General features: G+C 46.5%; 2 protein-coding genes across 2 annotated transcripts in view; both read right to left on the bottom strand.

Moving 5' to 3' along the window:
• The window catches only part of LOC135908314 (uncharacterized), a 494,518-nt gene that overhangs the window by 265,330 nt on the left and 208,236 nt on the right, over positions 1 to 20,952 (bottom strand). The gene's annotated exons all lie outside the window — the stretch shown is intronic.
• The window catches only part of LOC135908315 (uncharacterized), a 259,955-nt gene that overhangs the window by 34,361 nt on the left and 204,642 nt on the right, over positions 1 to 20,952 (bottom strand). Inside the window, exon 6 of the mRNA XM_070541266.1 lies at positions 14,526 to 14,620. Within this exon, the coding sequence (XP_070397367.1) occupies positions 14,526 to 14,620 (95 nt within the window). The remainder of the gene's footprint in view (positions 1 to 14,525; positions 14,621 to 20,952) is intronic.

The raw sequence follows: 20,952 nt of genomic DNA, 5'->3' as shown, positions 1-20,952 counted from the left end.
CCCGTTTCCTATCTCATCCACACTGCTCTCTTCCTGTCTCTTAACGTTACGCCTCACATTCTTATGTTCCATCGTTCTTTGCGCGGTCCTTAACTTGTTCTCGAGATTCTTTGTCAGTTTTCAAGTCTCTGCCCCGTATGTCAGCACTGGTAAATTGCAGTGATTGTACACCTAGCTTTCCAATGATAATGGTAAGTTTCCAGTCAGGAGCTGGCACTGCCTACCGTATGAGGTCGAACACATCTTTATTCTTTTATGAATTTTCTTCTAATGATCAGGGTCCCTTGTCAATAATTGAACTAGGTAAACATACTCCTTCACAGGCTCTAGAGACTGACTTGCGATCCTGACCTCTTGTTCCTTTGCCCGGCTATTCATCATTATCTTTGTCTTCTGCATACTATTGTTCAACCCCACTCTTGCACTCTCTCTGTTAAGGTCTTCAATCATTTATTGTAACTCGTCTCCATTGTTGCTGAATAGAACTATGTCATCGGCAAAACGAAGGTTGCTGAGATATTCGCCGTCGATCGTTACCCCTAAGCCATCCCAGTTTAATAGCTTGAATACTTCTTTCAAGCATGCAGTGAATAGTATTGGAGAGATTCTGTCTCCTTGTCTGAACCCTTTCTTTATGGGTATCTTCCTGCTTGTGTAGTATGAAGGTAGCTGTTTAACATCTGTAGATATTTTCCATGCTATTTACGTAAGCGTTCTGTACTCCTTGATTACGTAATGCCTTTATGACTGCTGGTATCTCTACTAAATGAACTGCCTTATCGTAATCAATGAAAGCCATATAGAAAGGCTTATTGTACTCTGCGGATTTCTCTGTAATCTGATTAATGACACGAATGTGATCCATTGTAGTGTCTCCCTTCCTGAAGCCAGCCTGTTCCCTCGGTTGACGAAAGTCAGGTGTTGCCGTTATTCTATTCTAGTTTATTTGGGTAAATATTTTATATAATAGTGGGAGTAAACTAATGGGCCTATAATTTTTCAATTATTTCACGCCTCCCTTTTCCTGGATTAGTATAATGTGTTCCAAGTATTATGCCTCCTCGATCTTTGATGAAATCGACTGTTATTCCATTTTCTGCTGCGCTCTTCCTCGTTTCATGTCTTGCAAGGCCCTTATGACCTCATCGCTAGCTATAGGAGGAGTTTCTGTATCCTGTTGAATGCTGTTTCTAATGTCGGTATCCTGATTCATCTGGGTATTGTACAGGTCAGCATAGAATTCTTCCGCTTCTTTGACTGCATCTTCGAGATCGCTGATGATATTACGCTGCTTATCTTTCAGTGCATACATCTTCTTTTGTCCAATGCTAAGTTACTTTCTCATTGATTTCCGGCTGCGTCCATTCTTTACTGCTTCTTCAGTCTTTCTCATGGTATATTTTTGAGTATCACTTATTTGCGCCTTGATGATCAATTTGTACAGTTCCGCGAATTCTTTGTTATCTCTTGAGTTGGACACCTTCATTTTTTGTCGTGTTTTTATTGGATCCTTTGTTACTTGGGAGAGCTTGCGTACTGGTTGCCTTGATGCCTTGCCTCCCTCTTCAATGACTGTTTAAGCCAGCTTAGTTACGATTTCATTCATTAGCTGTATGTGATCGTCATCTCTCTGTTCGAAGGCTGCATATTTGTTTTCGAGTACCAGCCTGAATTTGTCTGCTTTTACCCTTACTGCCTCTATGTAGACCTGTTTCTTCTTGAACAATTTTGCTTTTTCTCTTCAAATTAAGGTAACTCCTAGCCCTCAGTAACCTATGATCACTGCACTTTATCCTAACTATCATTTCTACATCCTTCACTATGCTGGGATCAGCACCATGTATGAAGTCAATATCATTTCTTGTTTCACCATTAGGGCTTTTCCAGGTACACTTTCTGTTTCTACGCTTCCTGAAGAAGGTGTTCCTTATTCGAAGCTTATTCCTTTATGCGAATTCAACCAGTATCTCTCCACTAGCGTTCCTAGAGTCGACGCGGTAGTTGACAATTCCTTGTTCACCAGCCTGCATTTTCCTCACTTTTGCACTGGTCTCCCATTACTACAGTATACTGAGTTTGCACTTTTCTCATCGTTAATTCGACATCTTCATAAAACTGATCTACTTCCTTATCATCGTGACTGGATGTTGGAGCGTAGGCTAAATTGAATGTATAGCTGTTATTAACTTTGACTACGACTACGCCTACCCTCTTATTAATGCTGTAGAATTCGTCAATGTTGACCGCTTTGCCATTATCGATTAGAAATCCTACCCCGTATTGCTTCTTATCTAGGAGACCTCTATCGCAGAGGACATGTCCGTTATTCAGCAATGTATAAGCCACCCAATTTCTTCCAATCTCACTAAATCGATGATATCCCAAGCAATATGTCTGGTAGATCCTGAAAGAGCCCTGCTAAGCTAGGCTCACAAAGGAGATGTTAAAGAATTGAAAAATTATAGGCCCATTAGTTTACATTCAGTACTGTATAAAATATTCATCAAGAGAACTTATAATAGAATAATGCTAACACTGGACGTTACGTGGGGTAACACGTGATGTTCCATATGATAGTCTTGTTTTGTTCTGTTTTCGTTTTCTATTTATTGGTGTGTGCGTTTGGAATGAACTTCAGTTGTGAGTTAGCGCTCGTCCCTGTCTTTTCTCGGCATTGTGCTCGTACCTCCGCGCAAGCTTTTTCAGTATGCAAGAGAACAGGCTGGCTTCAGGAAGGTATGCTCCCACAGAAGGGTTCACATCCATGTCGTCACTCAGGCAATCGATAAATCTACAGAGTGCAATTAGCCTCTCTATATGGCTTTCGTAGATTAGGAAAATGCGTTTGATTCATTAGCGATACCATCAGTCATACAGAGGTATTGACGTTACGAAGGAGTACAGGAAGCTTACACAAATATCTTGGATTATATCTACTGAGATTCCACAGCTACATTATTTCTAAACATGGAAAGTAGGAAGATACCTATAAAGAAAGGGGTCAGACAAGGAGACACAATCTCTCGGATGCTTTTCACTGCAGGCTTGGAAGAAGTATTCGAGCTATTAAACTGGGGAGGCTTAGCAGTAAGGATCAACTGCGAATGTCTCAGCAGCCTTCTGTTTGCAAACGACATTGTCCTGTTCAGCAACACTGGGGACGAGGTGCAACGAATCATTGAGCACCTTTACAGATAGTGTAAGAGTAGGGTTGAAGATTAATATTCGGCAGGCAAATATAATGATCAATAGCGTTGTAAGGGAACAAGATTTCAGGATCGCCAGTCAGCCTGTACAGTCTGTGAAGGAGTACGCTTACCTAGGTCAATAAATCACAGGGAACCCTGACCGTGAGAAGGAAATTCATAGAAGAATAAAAATGGGTTGGACCACATACGGCAGGCACTGCCAGCTCCTAACTGTGAAGCTTACCGTTATCATTGAAAAGGAAATTGTACAATCAGTGCATTTTACCAGTGCTGACATATGGGGCAGAGACTTGGAGACTGACAAGAAAGCTTGAGAACAAGTTAAGGACCGCGCAAAAAACGATGGAACAATTAGAATGTTAGGCGTAACGTTAAGACACACAAAAGAGCACTGTGGATCAGAGAGCAAACGGCGATAGGCGCTGTTCTAAATAATATTAAGAGCAAAAGTGGAGCTGAGCGGTTCATGTAATGCGTAGGTTAGATATCCGGTGGGCTGTTGGGGTTAGAGAATGGGTGCGAAGAGAAGAAAGCGCAGTCCAGGACGGCAGAAGACTAGGTGGGGTGATGAACTTAAGATATTTGCGGGCACTAATTGGATGGCGGAGGAAAGTGCCAATGGGAGATAGAAGGGAGAAGCCTTCGCCAGCAGTGGACAAGAAATAGGCTGATGATGATGGTGATGATTCGCCGAGGCGGGTATTAGTATCGCGAGAAATCGCAACATACCAAACTAATTAGCGAACATTCACTCAATAAACTTCTAATTTTTTACGGTACATATTGCAATTTACGAAATGTGGCTTCCATGTTTTCAAGACGCATCCAAGTGAAATAAATTTCTGGGACTACACCAGCTTCCAAATATAATTGTCCAAAATGAGTGACGAAACACATGGGCGTTCTAGTTTTTTGCGTGCTTCAAAGCATAAAATATCGTCTTGTTAAGAAAGGTAAGTGGACCAACAGTGCAGGTGAGTTTTATGGCGCATATCCACAAACTGGTGTTATATTGGAAATTCATGCCAAATGAATAAGTTTGACATTATCACGGGGTACAAATCTTAATTGCAATATCTGTCATACAAACATTAATTAGGAAGTTAGGTGTTGATTTTTGTTAATTACTTGAATATGTGTTTAGACTATCCGTGCAAGCAACGTCCGCTTTGCTGAACAATCCAGTTCGAGGAATAGAATTATGGCATCTGTAACAGGTGATTTTTAAAGATTTCACCAAACTTAGAAATGATCGTGCCGTATAACGCTACTGACCAAATGTCCCTTCAGCCTAACCTTGCTAATATTTCTGAATGGTGTGATGATACCTTACTAGGTAGTAAGGCTCAACATTATTAAGTGTGAAACCACATCGATTCTTTCAAGCTGAAAGGGATGCTGAACCACTCATCGGGCGTGCTGGAAAAACGCAGTCTGCGAAAGGCATACGCCACTGAAAATCTCAGCCACATGTTGCAGTCGTGGGCGGTGCGTGGAACTGAAGCGCAGCACGAGTTGACATATTTATCGTACACTGTCTCTTCAACCGAGGCCTGCTCCTCAAAGGCTTTGAAGATGTCGGCAGCTTGCTCATGTCGTGAGTGTAAGGTTCCCATAGACGGCTACTATCGGCTGAGCCTGATAGCTTACATCGATCACGCATACTATTTGGATCAGTACGCTTCTTCATATGCTGCTTCTGTGTTTATTTATTGATGCAGTGTAATCAACTGATTGAAGTAAGAAAAAATCTGCTTCCGAATTTCGGTAAGAAGATTTTCTGAAGAAGCAAACTATTGAAGAAGCAAACTTTCTGAAGAAGCAAACTATTGTTTCCTCACGCTCGGCCGCTGCTGCCCGCGTACTAATTAAATTTTCGCCAACCTGCTTATCGGTGTCACTGCCGCTTTGTCTCACTAATTTTGATTAGCTTTGAACACTCGACTAGCTCGTACCACGCGAAACGTAAGGTCAGACCGCACAAGTATTGCTTAATGGGTGAGTATGAAGGAAAAGGACAGGTGAAAGGATGAGCACGATTAAATCGCTCCTCCTGTTACTTGCCCTCTTCCTTCATACTTGAGTCGAGTTGTGCTAAATCAAGACAAGTCAGACCACTCGCATGTTGCTTAGCACGCACTCACTTTTGGCCAGAGGTGGGCGAATGCCCTCGTTTCTTCTTTTTATATTCTTTTATTTTCCCACCCCAAGTAACTTCCTGACCTCACCCTCACATTGCGAAACGTGGCGGCCCTGCCTCACCCTCGTTCTCGCTTATAAAGCAATTATCCGCCCTTCCTTACCCTCATGCTGAAAAGGATACCATGCTTCTTTTACCTTCCGTTTTCTGCAATTTCAAATAGACCATTTGCTCTACCCGCCAGCGCAGTTTGGCGCAATGATTGTCTGGGGCTAGTCCTATTATTAGACAGTTTTAGTACTGCGTACGTAGCGTACGCGACGGAGTTGCGTACGTAAGATCGCTATGTTCTGCAAAGTGTGCATGTGCCGAACGCAACACGAACGGTACGGGATGCGTACGCGGCCGCTGCGTACGCACGCATCCGATTCTTGCGTGCCTAGGCGGGGAGCCTTGCTTGCTGCTCTCGTGGTTATCATTTGTTCGGGAGACAAAAGCGTTTCCCTAAATGGCAGCTTCAAAGGCGACCAGCTAAAGGCTGCACTTTTGAATGGCCTACGATTTGACTTTGCTGCGTGAAGTGAAGGCGCAGAAACCATTCCCGGAACCTGCACGGTGGGAATGCATAGCAAGAATAGGAATAGCAAGAACAAAGTTTTCAAGAAAACTTTGTTTTCTGGGAAAATGTTCAGTGTGTGCTGTTTGCGCGGAAGGCTTGACCTGGTTTTTGGCGCAGTTCGTCGCAAATGACCGTGCCAGCCTTAGAAAGTAAGTACTCGGTTTTGAAGCGAAAAGCTTCACTACGCGGCGTATGTCGGAATTGGCGCATGTCGGAGCCGGCGTATGTCGGCGTATGTCGGAAGCGTGTTCGAAGTCGGCGCAGGTGACCACTGCCGCGCGCTATGCGTCATCGTTTGACGTTCGCCGCAAGCGTGTGTTTATCGCGGAGGCCGACTATATTACCGCTTGCCAGAGAATAGGCGTGCGCATTCAACATGGAAGAAAAGAGTGATACTACCTATAGAGATAGCTGTGTTTGTGGCACTACAGAAATCGCAAGACAAAGTGCCAAACAATGATGAATAGAGACGTTCAATAAACCTGCATAACTTATGGTATATAGTGCTACGGAATAGTATTACCGATGACGAAGAGGCGAGCAGTACGAAGACGACGACAACGATTGGAGGCTAGCGCGGGCTGTTGCCTCTTGGCCAAGTGCGGCGTATTACGTTGTAAATATACTTGTATATAGCTTTTCATTTGCGTCTTCTTACGTAACATATCTGGTGGAGGTGGACGTTCCCTGTACCTCGTCACGGAACTTCGCAGTGGACGGTACGTCGAGCCTAGCTTCATGGCTCCCGGCGACGACAATTCGACTCAGCCGCCTCCGACCCCTCCTGCCACTTCGACGACCTACATATCTCTCCCTGCCCCTCGTGATCCTGGCGTATTCTCGGGCAAAGATGGGGACGACGTCGACGACTGGATCAGCCTGTACGAACACGTCAGCCGCAATAAGCGGTGGGACCCTACTATCATGCTCGCCAACGTAGTCTTTTACCTCGGTGGCACACCTCGAGTTTGGTTTCGGACACACGAAGAGGAGCTCACCAGTTGGGATTCGTTCAAGCAAAAGCTCCGAGACTTGTTCGGCAACCGCTACGGTCACCAACTTGCCGCGCAGAAGGCGCTTTCCGGCCGTGTGCAGACGTCAACAGAGCCCTATGTCACGTACATTCAGGACGTCCTGGCTCTGTGCCGCAAAGTTGATGCACACATGCCTGAGTCAGACAAGGTATCCCACATCCTCAAAGGCATTGCCGATGACGCCTTCAACTTGCTCGTGTTCAACAACGTCGCGACGGTGGATGCTGTTATCAAAGAGTGCCAATAACATCATAGAACCGTCATGTAGTCCATGGGCGTCACCGGTTGTACTGGTAAAAAAGAAGGATGGCTCATGGCGCTTTTGCGTGGATTATCGGCACCTTAACAGGGTTACCAAAAAGGACGTGTATTCCCTACCTCGGATCGATGACGCCCTTGACTGCCTCCATGGTGCTCGCTACTTCTCTTCTATTGACCTCCGCTCCGGCTACTGGCAGATTGCTGTGGACGATCTCGACCGCGAGAAGACTGCTTTTGTAACTCCAGACGGTCTTTATCAATTCAAAGTGATGCCATTTGGTCTATGTAACGCTCCTGCCACTTTTGAACGCATGGTGGACTCCCTTCTTCACGGTTTCAAATAGTCCATATGCCTGTGCTACTTGGACGACGTCATAGCATTCTCCCCAACGTTCGCTACGCACCTCGAGCGCCTCTCGGCAGTCCTGGACGTTTTTCGTCGCGCCGGTCTGCAACTGAACGCATCGAAGTGCCAATTCGGCCGTCGCCAGATTACCGTCCTTGGGCATCTCGTTGACGCGAACGGAGTGCAACCGGACCCAGGCAAGATCCATGCTGTTACGCACTTTCCTGTTCCGAAGTGTGTCAAGGATGTGCGCAGCTTCATCGGCCTTTGTTCCTACTTCCGCCGTTTCGTGAAAAATTTCGCGGCGATCGCACGACCACTAACCGAGCTTTTGAAAAAAGACGCCCCTTTCTAGTGGGGCGATAACGAGGCCTCTGCATTCTCGCATCTAATCGACGTTCTCACAACGCCTCCCGTTCTGGCCCATTTCGATCCTTCTGCGCCTACCGAAGTTCGTACTGATGCCAGCGGTCACGGAATTGGCGCAGTACTGGCACAACGCCAGCGCGGCAACGACCGTGTTATCGCTTACGCCAGCAGGCTCCTCTCACCCGCGGAGCGCAACTATTCCATCACTGAGCGTGAGTGTCTGGCCCTAGTTTGGGCGGTTGCGAAGTTCCGCCCATACTTATATGGCCGACCCTTTTCCGTTATCACAGACCATCACGCGCTTTGTTGGTTATGCTCATTGAAAGACCCTTCAGGAAGACTTGGTCGCTGGGCCTTACGCCTCCAAGAATATTCGTTCTCTGTCACCTACAAATCTGGCCGACTACACAAGGACGCTGACTGCCTGTCTCGCTACCCGGTAGACGAGCCTGACGACGCCGACAGTAGTACCGCCGACGGTATTTTCTCTGTGTCTGCCTTCGCTAACATCGCCGATGAGCAGTACCGAGACCTATCGCTGCGAGTACTCATCGAGCGTCTGTGCTCTACACCTACCGACGCATCCGTTCGCCGATATGTCCTCCAGGGCGGCATTCTGTACCGAAGGAACTTCCTTCCTGACGGATCTGATCTTCTTCTTGTCGTGCCAAAACATCTACGACAGACTGTGCTCTTTGAGACGCATGACGCACCTACTGCAGGACATCTTGGCGTAACCCGCACGTACGACCGCGTCCGCCGCCGCTTCTATTGGCCTGGTCTCGCTCGCACCGTCCGACAGTATGTTGCTGCCTGCGATACCTGCCAGCGTCGGAAAACACCTCAGGTGCTACCTGCCGGTCATCTCCAGCCGATCCCTGTCCCTGTGGAACCATTCTTTCGTGTTGGATTAGACCTCCTCGGTCCCTTTCCCACGTCATCCTCTGGGAACAAATGGGTAGCCGTCGCAACTGATTACGCCACCCGATACGCTATCACGCGGGCTCTCCCTACCAGTTGCGCCACTGACGTCGCGGACTTTCTCTTGCGTGACATTATCTTACTTCATGGCGCCCCGCGACAGCTGCTCACTGACCGTGGTCGTAACTTCCTCTCGAAAGTTATCGCCGACATTGTACGTTCCTGCTCCACTCAACACAAGCTGACTACCTCATACCATCCTCAAACCAATGGCCTGACAGAGCGGTTAAACCGTACTCTTACGGATATGCTGTCAAAGTACGTTTCCAAGGACCACCGCGACTGGGACATTGCCCTTCCTTACGTCACATTCGCTTATAATTCTTCCCGGCACGACACCACCGGATTTTCTCCCTTTTATCTGCTCTACGGTCGCGAACCGACCTTGCCCCTTGACACGGCACTTCCTCCTGCTTCGATCTCAACAAGCGAGTATGCGCGCGACGCCATCGCTCTCGCCGACCATGCACGCCAGCTTGCCCGTGCTCGACTGACGGACTCGCAAACCACTCAGCAGCGTCAGTACAACGCCCGCCACCGTGACGTACAGTTTTCGCCTCGTGCGCTCGTGCTCCTCTGGTCGCCCTCCCGTCACATCGGACTTTCGGAGAAGCTCCTTTCGCGATACACAGGGCCCTACCGCGTGCTGCGCCAGGTGACGCCTGTGACGTACGAAATTGCCCCTGTGAGCTCAACCTCGTCATCTACTGTGGCACCTAGTGATGTCGTGCACGTCAGTAGGCTCAAGGCCTACTACACTGTTTCCAAGTCCGGCCTTTAGTCGCTCCGGGACGGCGCTTTTGCCGTCGGGGGTAGTGCTACGGAATAGTATTACCGATGACGAAGAGGCGAGCAGTACGAAGACGACGACAACGATTGGAGGCTAGCGCGGGCTGTTGCCTCTTGGCCAAGTGCGGCGTATTACGTTGTAAATATACTTGTATATAGCTTTTCATTTGCGTCTTCTTACGTAACAATATCATTGATAAGCAGTTTGCATAGCTTGCGCTGGCAGCTGAGCATTTGGAATGACCGGTCACTCCACAGTGGCAACAGTAGTACCACTCATCATAGACAATGCCGCAAGCGTTGTTTAGCAGAAGCATGACCAACGAACGAGCACTGCTATGATATCAAGCCACGCTGAATGGCAGACCACGACTGCTGTCGCACGAAGTCCGAACACCGAAGCAAAAGAGGGGAGGGTTCGAACGAACGCCGAGCAAGAATGGGAAGTGCACCGACGAAACCTACAAAAGTGGAGAAACTCTGACAGCGTCGAAGTTGCTCGCTTGTCGCTACAACGCAGCCCGCAGTGCGCCTCCTTTCACCTTGGTCGCAAGGGAGAAAGGGCAGGCTTAGGCGGCATGCACTAGACTCGAAGCTCCCGGAGAACTTCGCGCTTTGCCGCGGTCGTTCCCCCACTTTCTTTCCAAGCCTGCTCTAACTGAAACAGGGGAAGTACTTTGGGAGGAGGGGGTGGAAGTGCGGTGCCGATAGTCCGGACGCAGCGGTGCCTACTTTCGCGGCCCGTGCTCTGCGCGGGTAAAAGTGGAGGCACGCGTTCGTGAAGGGGAAGTCTCGCTTGTAAGCGCAGAGCTGCGTATTGCCGTGCTTAATCTTGGTTTCTCCACTCGTGTGATACATCGAGTATGGTATCGCCGTCCACTCCGCCAAATAGCTATGTTTTTGTGTGTGTTTAGGTCGGCAAAATAAAAAGAAAATTGACTCACAATGCCGGCCCTGCGGCATTGGATTTCCAGCGAAGCGGTTGAAAACCCCAACTACAGCTACTGCAGGGGTATGCCAATGCTTTATTTGTCAATTCCTCCTCCGACGCATTATTCAGCCGTAGGAGAATGTGGACGGGTGGACTTCCCCTGTGCTGCAATTCCGCGGCAATACGACCAGCGGCAGGACGCCACCACCGGTCATATTGCCGTTTCTTTACCCTATGCCGCTCCTCGTGTTCACGCTACTCCTCGGGAGACCTAGCATGCGTTGCCTACCCATAGCTGTGCTGCAGCAGCAACGAAATCAGTTGCTAGGCTGGTTCTTTTATATATAAAAAGCTAGTGACGTTACTACCCACGTCACAAGCTGCCCTCGCAGCGGCAGCCTGCGCAAGAGTAATCTGCGCCCGGGAACGTATGCGGGGAGCTCTACGTGCCTGGCACTGTGAGCTAACTAATAAACAAATGCTGCTTTTCTAAAGCGTGAGGTCACATCTTCCATGTACGCCGCAGTGGTTGCATAAATCGGCGGTGAGCAAAGTAAAAAAAAGAAACTTCAGTAGACATGACCAGCAAAGACATGACCTTAAGCAAAGACACGGCCTCAAGAAAATCATTAACTCCCATACAGGAACTGAGAAACAAATTCTGGAAGAAATCAAGCGTAATCTTATCGGAGACAATACCCCCAAGGTTACCGATCCCCGACCATACAAAGGCGAACCAAATCTCACCCTCGACAGCCCTTTCACGCTTCTTGAACTTCATGACGCCCTTCCCAAATTGACCTGTAACACATCGCCAGGAAATGATGAGGTGACCAACAAGATCCTACGAAATCTCCCAGACAAGGCCCTAAATGGACTCCTGGACTACATGAATAACTGGTGGGAAAAGGTAAGCTCCCGGCAGAATGGAAGCACGCAGAAGTTATTATGATCCCAAAATACAACAAGACACTACAAATCAGCAACCTACGGCCCATATCCCTTACTTTCTGCGCTGGAAAGCTTCTTGAACACATGGTTCACGATCGCCTCACCACATACCTCGTAGAATCAGGACTCATGCCTGGCACAATGTTTGGCACCTCTCAGCCCAAGATATACTACTACAGCTTAAGGAAGACCTCTTGGACTACCTAGAACGCGACAAAAAGTTCTCTATTTTAACAATAAATGTTAGAATAGCCTTCGATAATGTGAAGCATGAAGCAATCCTCCAAACTCTCCAAGACACAAACTGCGGAATCCGGACCTACCAATGCGTACCCGACTTTCTGAATGATCGCAAGGCTGCGGTGGGTATTGGCAACATCCGAAGCGACAAGTTCGAAATGCCCAACAAAGGAACTCCACAAGGGTCAGTCATTTCATCTTTGCTGTTCAATCTGGCCGTGAATAAGCTCCCACAACAAATCGAAGGAATCGAAAAATTAAGCCATGCAATATATGCGGACGGTATAACGTTATGAACAAAAGCGTCCACAACCGGCCAACAGCAAACTACCCTCCAAGAGGCAATCGATCAGATAGAACAGTACCTCTCAAGATGCGGGCTCCAGTGCGTCCCCGAAAAATCAGAGCTACTTATACTCAAGGCAAGGACCTGGAGAAGACCACCAGCCTGCGTCGCTCCAGATCCCAACGTCAGACTCAATGAAATCGATATCCCTCAAGTTGGCTCACGCCGCGCCCTTGGCCTCACAATACATAAAGACGGTTCTGGCGCAGCTACACTTCCGAAGCTTCAGAGGACCCTAACACAAGTAACCCATCTCATTCGGCGTATAACCCCCCAAAGAAGAGGACTTAAAGAGCAAGAAACCGTCCAAGTATTCCAAGCACTCCTTATAAGCCAGATCACATATGGTACCCCGTATCTACTCCTCAAGAAAACTGAAATTGAAAAGCTCAACATCATCATCAGAAAAGCAATCAAGAGCGCACTAGGACTACCCAGTACGACCTCAACCACGAAACTCCTAAAACTAAGCCTTCATAATACCTGGGAAGAAATGAGTGAAGCGCACAGAGGCAGCCAGCTGGAACGCCTTAAGCTGACTCAAACAGGCAGAGCAGTACTTCGCAAACTCGCATACAGCGAAAACTTCATAGCAGACTCAGACGCGAAAGCCCGATTGCCGCCACTTCTTCGTGGCACTATCTCAGTCGCTCCAATGCCTCGCAACATGCATGCAACATACCACAAAGACAGAAGACAAGCAAGAGTCAGAGCGCTCAGCAAGAAATACTCAAAGGACCCCAACACAGATATACAGATGCGGCAAAATACCCAGGTAGAAAAGCATACGCAAGTGCCATAACCAACAACCAAGGGAAGGAGCTAATCGCTGCCACCATACCGGCCAGAAATGCAGAAACGGCGCAGGAAGTGGCCATCGTCCTCGGCATCGCCACATGCAAACATGCAAAGACACAGCAATCATCTTGAGCGACTCGCAAACGGCATGTAGAAACCTACGAAAAGGCCGAATTTCTGCCGCAACACTAAAGATTCAGAAATAAATAACAAGACGCCAAGAACTACCCGAAAGCTACGTCGCATGGACCCCAGGTCACGAACACCTGGCAGGAAACGAAGCGGCACATAATGTCACCCGAGAGCATACCAGCCGGGATTTCCTGCCGCATGGTCTCCGGAAAGCGACCAGGGTGGAGGACATTCCGATCAATTACGCCGTAATATTGCAACATTACCGACTGCAAAGACAATATCCTCTAACACATCCAAAATAAGCAAGAAAGAAGCCACCGCCCCCTGCAGACTACAAACGAATACTTATGTCCATGGAATTATTATGCACCGAAGGCACCCAACCGAATTCTCATACCTATGCCGATATTATGAGGTACCGGACACCCTCCATCACATGGTGTTGGTGTGCCCACACCACGAGAACAACCGCCAAGATGAGGCCCCAGAACCGCTACAAGCGATCGAAGAAACCTGGGAGGCAATGTTAAAGGCAGAGTGCCTGGAAGATCAGCGAAGTCTGGTGGACCGGGCCCGGGCTGCGGCATTAGGCAACGGCTTTCTGGACTAAGAGAGCCGCCCACCAATGGCGAAGAAAGAACACTTTCTCGCTGTTTCACACAATAAACTTTCATTCCTCCTCCTCCTCCACCTCAGTATTAATGACTACACTTCACTGGTAATTGAATATGCATACATTACTGCATTGAAAAGCCGAAGCGAATACTGTTCTAGCAATAAGCATGTTTGTTGGCAGCATGAAGCTGACCAATATTTTTTTTTTTACAGTTTATGCATATGGATGGCGAACTAGATAGCACATGATTCTATGTGCTGAGATGCAGTCGTGTTTCTACTAAATCGCTAGCGGCGTTTTTCATGCCGGATGGTCCAGGTTGATTACAAAAATTTGAAAACAGAGAATTTGTCGGAATTAATCAATATATAATAAGCAACCACGAGTTATTCTGTTCAACTATTCAGCCCATCACCCTCACGGTTCTACCACACTTTTCTGTGCATAATTTTTCTCTGTTAATGCACTCCTGCTATAGCGCTCTTTGCGTTGCAGTATGTACAAATAAATAAATAAATAAATAAATAAATAAATAAATAAATAAATAAATAAATACCACATTGGACAATTTTTTGATTGAACATGACAATACTTGCCAGTTCATTGTATCTTTTGCTGGGTTCTTATATAACTTATACATTGTACATTTAAACAAATCCGGACACTTGCAATAAGTCTTAATAGGGCTGCACCCCATAGAAAAAAAACATAACTATAATGTTCAGAGAAAAAAGATGTTTGCATGAAACATACTACTTACCCTTGGTACGATGAAGTGTTGTAGGTGTATCTGCACTTTATTGTCACAACCGATCCACAGTAGAGCTGATAGGCGGTGCAGTTTTCCCATCGTCTCTACATAAGTAAATAAACCCGAACGGGTATTACAGCATGCGTCACAGACCAGCTTTTCTGTGGTAGCTGTTTCTGTGTGCGTACACACTAAGGAATAAAAGAAGGGCTAGCTTTCAGATTCATTGTCTGAATATAAATACCCTAATAACCGGATCTAAATGTGAAATTTACAAGACATCTGTTGGTATTCTACGAAAAGTGTGGAACTGGCCAGGCTCTAGTTGTCTGCGAACAAACGTAGCTAAACGCAACTACATACTCGACGTCGCCAAAGATCTTGTTCATAACGAACAATGAATCTTTAAACTTTAGCAGCAAATGATGCGAAATGTTAATCTAAACTACTTTGGCTTATGCACATCCACAACATCACACACAGAGTACAAGAACTGCTGCACTTCAGAAAGTGAGCTATATGATTGTATTGCACCAATTTCCGACTTAGTACCTTGCCTTCATAAATTCGCATATCCCACACGCAATTATTACTTGCTGAAAGATGGATCCCTTCCTACTATTGTATAATATTAATTGTTAAGCAACATACCACACTTCGAGCTATCTTTTACTTGCCGTATTCGTTTGCTTACAATATGCCCAATATATTAGCGAAAGATTGCCCTTGTTATGGCGTTCTCGTTTTACTTGACAAAATTCTGCATAACATGATCCTACGTACAGGGTTGGTCCGAAGTTTCCAGGCCTCAGCTTGCGCAAACACGTTGACTTCGTTCCCACAGGCGTGTATTGTATCGGATTTTGCCAGCCCCAGTGTTTTCGCGAAGAGGTAAGCGACGCTGTTTTTCACCGCCCACAGCCTCCGAGTGCCACAATTACTCCAGGAGCTCCGCAAGTTGATTGACAGTGAACGCTGGTGAACACGCTGTGGCCCGGAAACTTTTGACCACCCCTGTACCTCAGTAAACATCAACCATCAAACGTCGCCTACATCTTCAACCAACGGCGTCGAATACACTACATGGGCCGAACGCACGTACTGATAGGTCATTTGCTTTTTCGTGCACACCAACAGTGTTGTGCAAGAAATAGTCGTGAGATCATCAAGCAAAAAACGAAAAAAAAATCATTTAGTACAAAACTAACGGTGGCGGCTACATCCGTTCATTACTCAATCAATAAAGCACGATCGGCGTTTCTGTTTTTGAAACACTTCTTAACGCGCTCAATACGCTTACATCAAACCGTATTGTCAGCAACCCTTCTTACAGCCAGTGCTATAAATATTTCGTACAGTCTTTGTAAGCGACACTCATCATAGCGTCTTTATGCAATTAAGAACTTTTGAGCATATCAACTGGTACCGCCGTTCTGTTTGGTTCCTGGGCGGAGGTCGAAGTATGAGCATAACTGTGTGAGGAATCAGCTGATTCGGTTCCAACATCTTTACACCGTCTCATCTTGGAGAAACGTTCCCATAAGAAAAACTACATTTCGGGGCAAGCTAAGTACAAGGTATCGATAACATAGTTTTTGTGTGCATGCGCTGCATCGATTGTGATTAGGTTTGTTACATTTAAAAGGAAAATGTAAAATCTAGTAAGTGGTGCAGCTGGATATACAATTGAAATCGTATATCTCCGCATACGCGAATTCTTAAAAATTGCAGTTTTCTCCAATCCGGCGTGTCAAGTGTACAACTCTGTAACTAAAGAAAAAGTAATTTTCTAAGTTGCACCTAATAACACATCTATAGGGGACAAAATGATTGTACGATAGACCGCTCTAAAGTATACCATTAATTTGCGAGTAGGGGTTTCTCTAAAGAATCGCACAGAATGTGACAAGTTCACGCAAGTTATAAATTAAACATCAAGTTCGCCCGCTTGTTATACTCCAACACATGAGGTTTACAGAACCGAAATGCCAGCTTTTGGTCGCAGACATGAGCATGTGTAAATTTTGTGCCTTCAGCTTTTTTTACTCTTCTACGATCGTGTTTTCAGCTATTTTTTGTAAAGCATTCAAGGCCTTAAGTCAAATTTATGCTTCCCAGAGTTGATAGAATGCAGCTTTCTCTCTCACATGCAACGGAGTACACGGAGTACAAGGAGTTGGCCCAGCGAATATCCAAGAGAGGACTTCTGCGTTTTACATTTAATGGAGCAGAAAACTTAAGAATGGTGCGAGCTGACCCCAGCTAAAGCTTTCTCTGAGACAATCATTCCTATCCCTTGCGTATATCGACTGCGATTGTTATCTGCCCAACTATTCTAGCTTTAAAACGAGAGTTTTTCACTCGACAGATAGTCACTTGCGTGGGTCCTGCAGTAGTATGGCGTGCAACAGTTGCAGCTTGTTTCGGCCCATTTCATTTTGTTGCAGGCGTCGGTTAACATTATCACTTCGAAAGCATTCCCACTAAAAACATTTTTTGTGGGAATTGTTGTCCAAGCAACTAGGTGGCTAGCTCGATATTTTGTTCACGTGTTCTCCAGTTTCTCGGCCTGCGCACGACCGCGGAATCAGCTTGCCTGCCTGCGTGCCTGTTCTGAGCAGATTGGGTTAGGTGCGCCACTGTGCTTAGGTGTCCGTTGCGTTCTCACAGGAGGATATGAAAAAGCCCTCGGTAACGTCCTTCAGTGGGTTCAGTGACGGCTTTACGCGCCACTACTTCTCTTTGTTTACAAAGAGAAACATTTGTAGTTGCCGTAGCTGTGGCAGAGTAACTGCTACATTTTTCAGGTAAACACCACAAATTGTTAAATGCTTAAGATGTGATGACCTCTTACTGCGTTGCTGGTGGAGCTCGCAAGTGTTTTCTTGTATCTTCCGGGTATCGGGTGGTGTTGTGACAAAGTCTGGGCTTTATCAATAAACACTTTTATTTCACTGGTAGGTCAAGGCTGTATTATTCAGTAAGATCGAGCGCTAACGTGGCTACATTTCATGAACAAATACCCTAATTATAATCCATCGTCAGGGGGAGTGCGGAACGTTCTACTGAAACAAGCCTTTGATTTAAGAAAGTATTAACCCAATGTACAGGAAGTAGCGAAGTTACGTGACAGCAAAACAATAAGTTAGAAAACGAATTCCGAAGGAACAACTGTAATTGGATGTTTTGAACTCAGATTCGAAATCTCTCATCAAATACGCGAATCTCTCAATAAATGATTTGCCACTTAATTAGAAGTGCAGTGCGACAAGGTTAAGTGCTTAGACAGGCTTAGTGCGCGCAAGGAGAGAAAAATTTATGTTGAAACTTGACTACACAGCAAAGTTGATATATTGGGGAAAGCTTGGAAGCTTTAAGGCACTGATGTACTCATAAGCAAATACTTCTATGCGACTCTGGCATATTCGCGAAGAGCTGTGGCAGCGTTATGTCCAGCTCATGAAAGAAGCCAGCAGCACGCGGCTACAGCATGACGAGCTTCTAATCGATATGGTTAGATATTTGTGAAATTGCAAAAAATCTCGCCACGGGTGGCTTAGTGGCTGTAGGGTTGCGCTGCTAAGCACTAGGGAAGGGGATCAAATTCCGGTCGTGGTGGCTGCATGTCGATAGTGGCGAAACACATGAACGAGCATGTGGCATGTTAAAGATTCTCTGGTTGTCAGGATGAATCCGGAGCCCCACACTACAGCTTGCCTCATAATCAAATAGTGGTGTTGGCACGTAAAACCTAGAATTCAAGTAATATGTTAACAAGAAATCGACACTAAAAGCCTCCTCGAAATCGCAATTCCGAGGCAGAGACTGATTTTCTTAGGAGTATTCATTACCACATGCAGTGCACTTAATAAAAAAACTTCACTTGATTGACTCCAGGAATGTTATATCGGAGCAACGGTTTATGTATCGTAGCGGGGATAAATAAATCAGTCAATCGGTAATGACGCGTTTGTGCCACTGGGTTACTTGGTGGTAAGCTTCCAGACGATAAGGTTACAGGTCAACGATGGGGCTTGCAGTGTTCATTAAGTACGTTATCAAGTTTTTCTTCGGATTCTTAACTACTTGACACCAAATATGTGTGGTGCAAGATGAAGAGCAGCAGTACAGTGCTGGAAACTGATGTATTCTATCGGTACACTGTATTAATAGGAATATCCTCAATGCTGTTGGTCGCGTCAGAAATGCCTGCTCTGCAGTAATTTAGCTCGGTGTTTCATTGGCCCGGGTGCAATTTGTAGAAGATATTACGCACGAATTTCTCATTATTGATTTTTCCTTCCTAAAGGGCCCCTTACTAGGTCGGGCCATTTTGAGCTGACAAGCGCAGAGCATACACTGAGCGATAACGATAGTGTCTGTAAAGTATTAAATCGCTACACACCGCGGAGAGACCTGAAATTTCAAACCGAACGCCATTTTTCCTTCTCCTCGCGGCCGCCGCGCTCCAAGCCTGACGGTGACGTAGTCGTTCCCCTGCGCCTACGTAGTTGTGTTCGCAGTGTGACGTCACTTGTGGTGACAAGTGACTTCGCAAATTATTCAAGATAACGTCAGTTATCTAGGTGATCTGTTGCTTGAATTGACGAATTGAAGTTTGGAGAAATAATAAACACACAAAGCGAATGTCTGCGTGTTTTTTATTTTACTTCGAACCAAAGATAGAGAGATGTGCATCCGCTTCGTCTGCTTGTACCAACGGTCGTGTGGTCACCTGCGTGGGTACCAAAATTATGCCATTTTCTACCGTGCTCCAGCGCGTGACCACGCTCTGCGATCCGCTTGTCCTGCCTCAATATTCGTGTAGCACGGAATTATGCCGCTAGTCTTGTTTCCCTGTGTACGGCGCGCAAAGTCGTGCGCTGCGCGAACATGACAACAGCTCGCGTGCGACGCCGTCAGCGGAAATACGTAGCGCCGAAAAAAAAAGCGAGGAGAAAAAAAAATGAACGCGGGGCCAGTGACGTATGCGTCACACGAACTTCGAGGTCCGGTATGGGAGAACGCAGGGAAGGAATTTCGCTTGTGAAGACTAGACGGAGCGAGTGGAGAGAGCGTCTTGTTTGGCAGTGGAGCCCGCCTGCTGAAATCATGGGTTCGCGGCATTGAGATATTTCTACCTCGGCTATTATTGAGCCGAATTGAAACATTTTTGTGGCATAACGCTCCCCAGAGGACACGTAACAATTTCCAGCGTATAACAAAAATTTCCTATAGGGCCTGGTGAGGGGCCCTTTAATGAGCAGATTTGGTAATGCGTGCTGAAACAACTGCCATATTCGGTTATGACTTCCGTATGCGGTAGAACATTTTCCAGTGAAGCTTTCCTGGCCTCTTCCTTCAACCTTTCCCGTGCTGCGGTTACCGTTACAGTGGCTGTCTTGTACGCCTCATGGGGGGTGGTTCAGAGCGTGCATATCCATGGAAGAAGCGTGGCAGAGAGGAAACGCGGCACAATAGACTCAATTGGAGGTTTTTATTGCGTCGCATGTGCACAATGCCCTTTGGAGCTTCACAGGTGTCACCGCATTAACCTCCTGACAGCTGTCATTATCCGTGACCCCCTCTCCCACCCTCAATACACCCAAAGACATTGCAGAAACTGCAGCGCCAACCCTTCTACTCACGTGCAAGTCAAGAGGGGACGTGGATATAATGGTAGAGAGAAGTTAGGGAGTGGAGGCGGATAATGTGTAGAACCGACGCCGTCGTGAAACGAGTAAATAACAGCCTTGCCACTTTTCCCTGGCAATTTCCATACAGGAAAGGGTGAGGGGGCACGGCGGGAGAAAGAAAGCACGACAGCGGTTGCGGGAAAACTGAAGGTACGGAACACTACATTTCTGCCATTTCTGAAAAATAAACACCATGCCATTTTGACACGCGGGGCACTACGGAAGCGGTCGCACGTCAAATCTTATTTTATGTGCCCGCTGCGGTAGCGCTGCGGCTTTGGAATTTCAAGATGTCTTGGGTTCGATCGCGACCACGGCAACCGCCTTTCGACGGGAGCAAAATAATAAGAACACTCCTGCACTTATATTGAGCTGGACGTTGAAGAACGCTAAGGTGTCGAAATCAGTCCGGAGTACTCCACTAAGGCATGCCTCATAATTTTGTGGTAGTTTCGGGACCTATAGTCACAATTTTATTAAAGTTTAACACTTCTCAGAGGTTCAGCATTGTTATTGCTATGTCAGGCAATAACACTGCTCAATTCTCTTAGAGGTTATGAGCAATGGTGCACAACGCCTGAAGCAAACACATCTCCCTGTGTGTTCTGTATACTATGCAGAAAATCAACAGTGATAACGTTTAACATCAACTCACCATTCTCGAATTGGACTAAGCGTTGATGAAAATAAACAATCGACGTCAACATCACCACTCATTATGGTGAGTCAACGCAAACAGA

The sequence above is a fragment of the Dermacentor albipictus genome, chromosome 6 (genome assembly GCF_038994185.2).
Source record: "Dermacentor albipictus isolate Rhodes 1998 colony chromosome 6, USDA_Dalb.pri_finalv2, whole genome shotgun sequence".
In the NCBI taxonomy this organism is placed as follows: domain Eukaryota; kingdom Metazoa; phylum Arthropoda; class Arachnida; order Ixodida; family Ixodidae; genus Dermacentor; species Dermacentor albipictus.
Note: the sequence above shows the minus strand (reverse complement) of the source record. Positions and strands in the feature narration are given on the sequence as shown.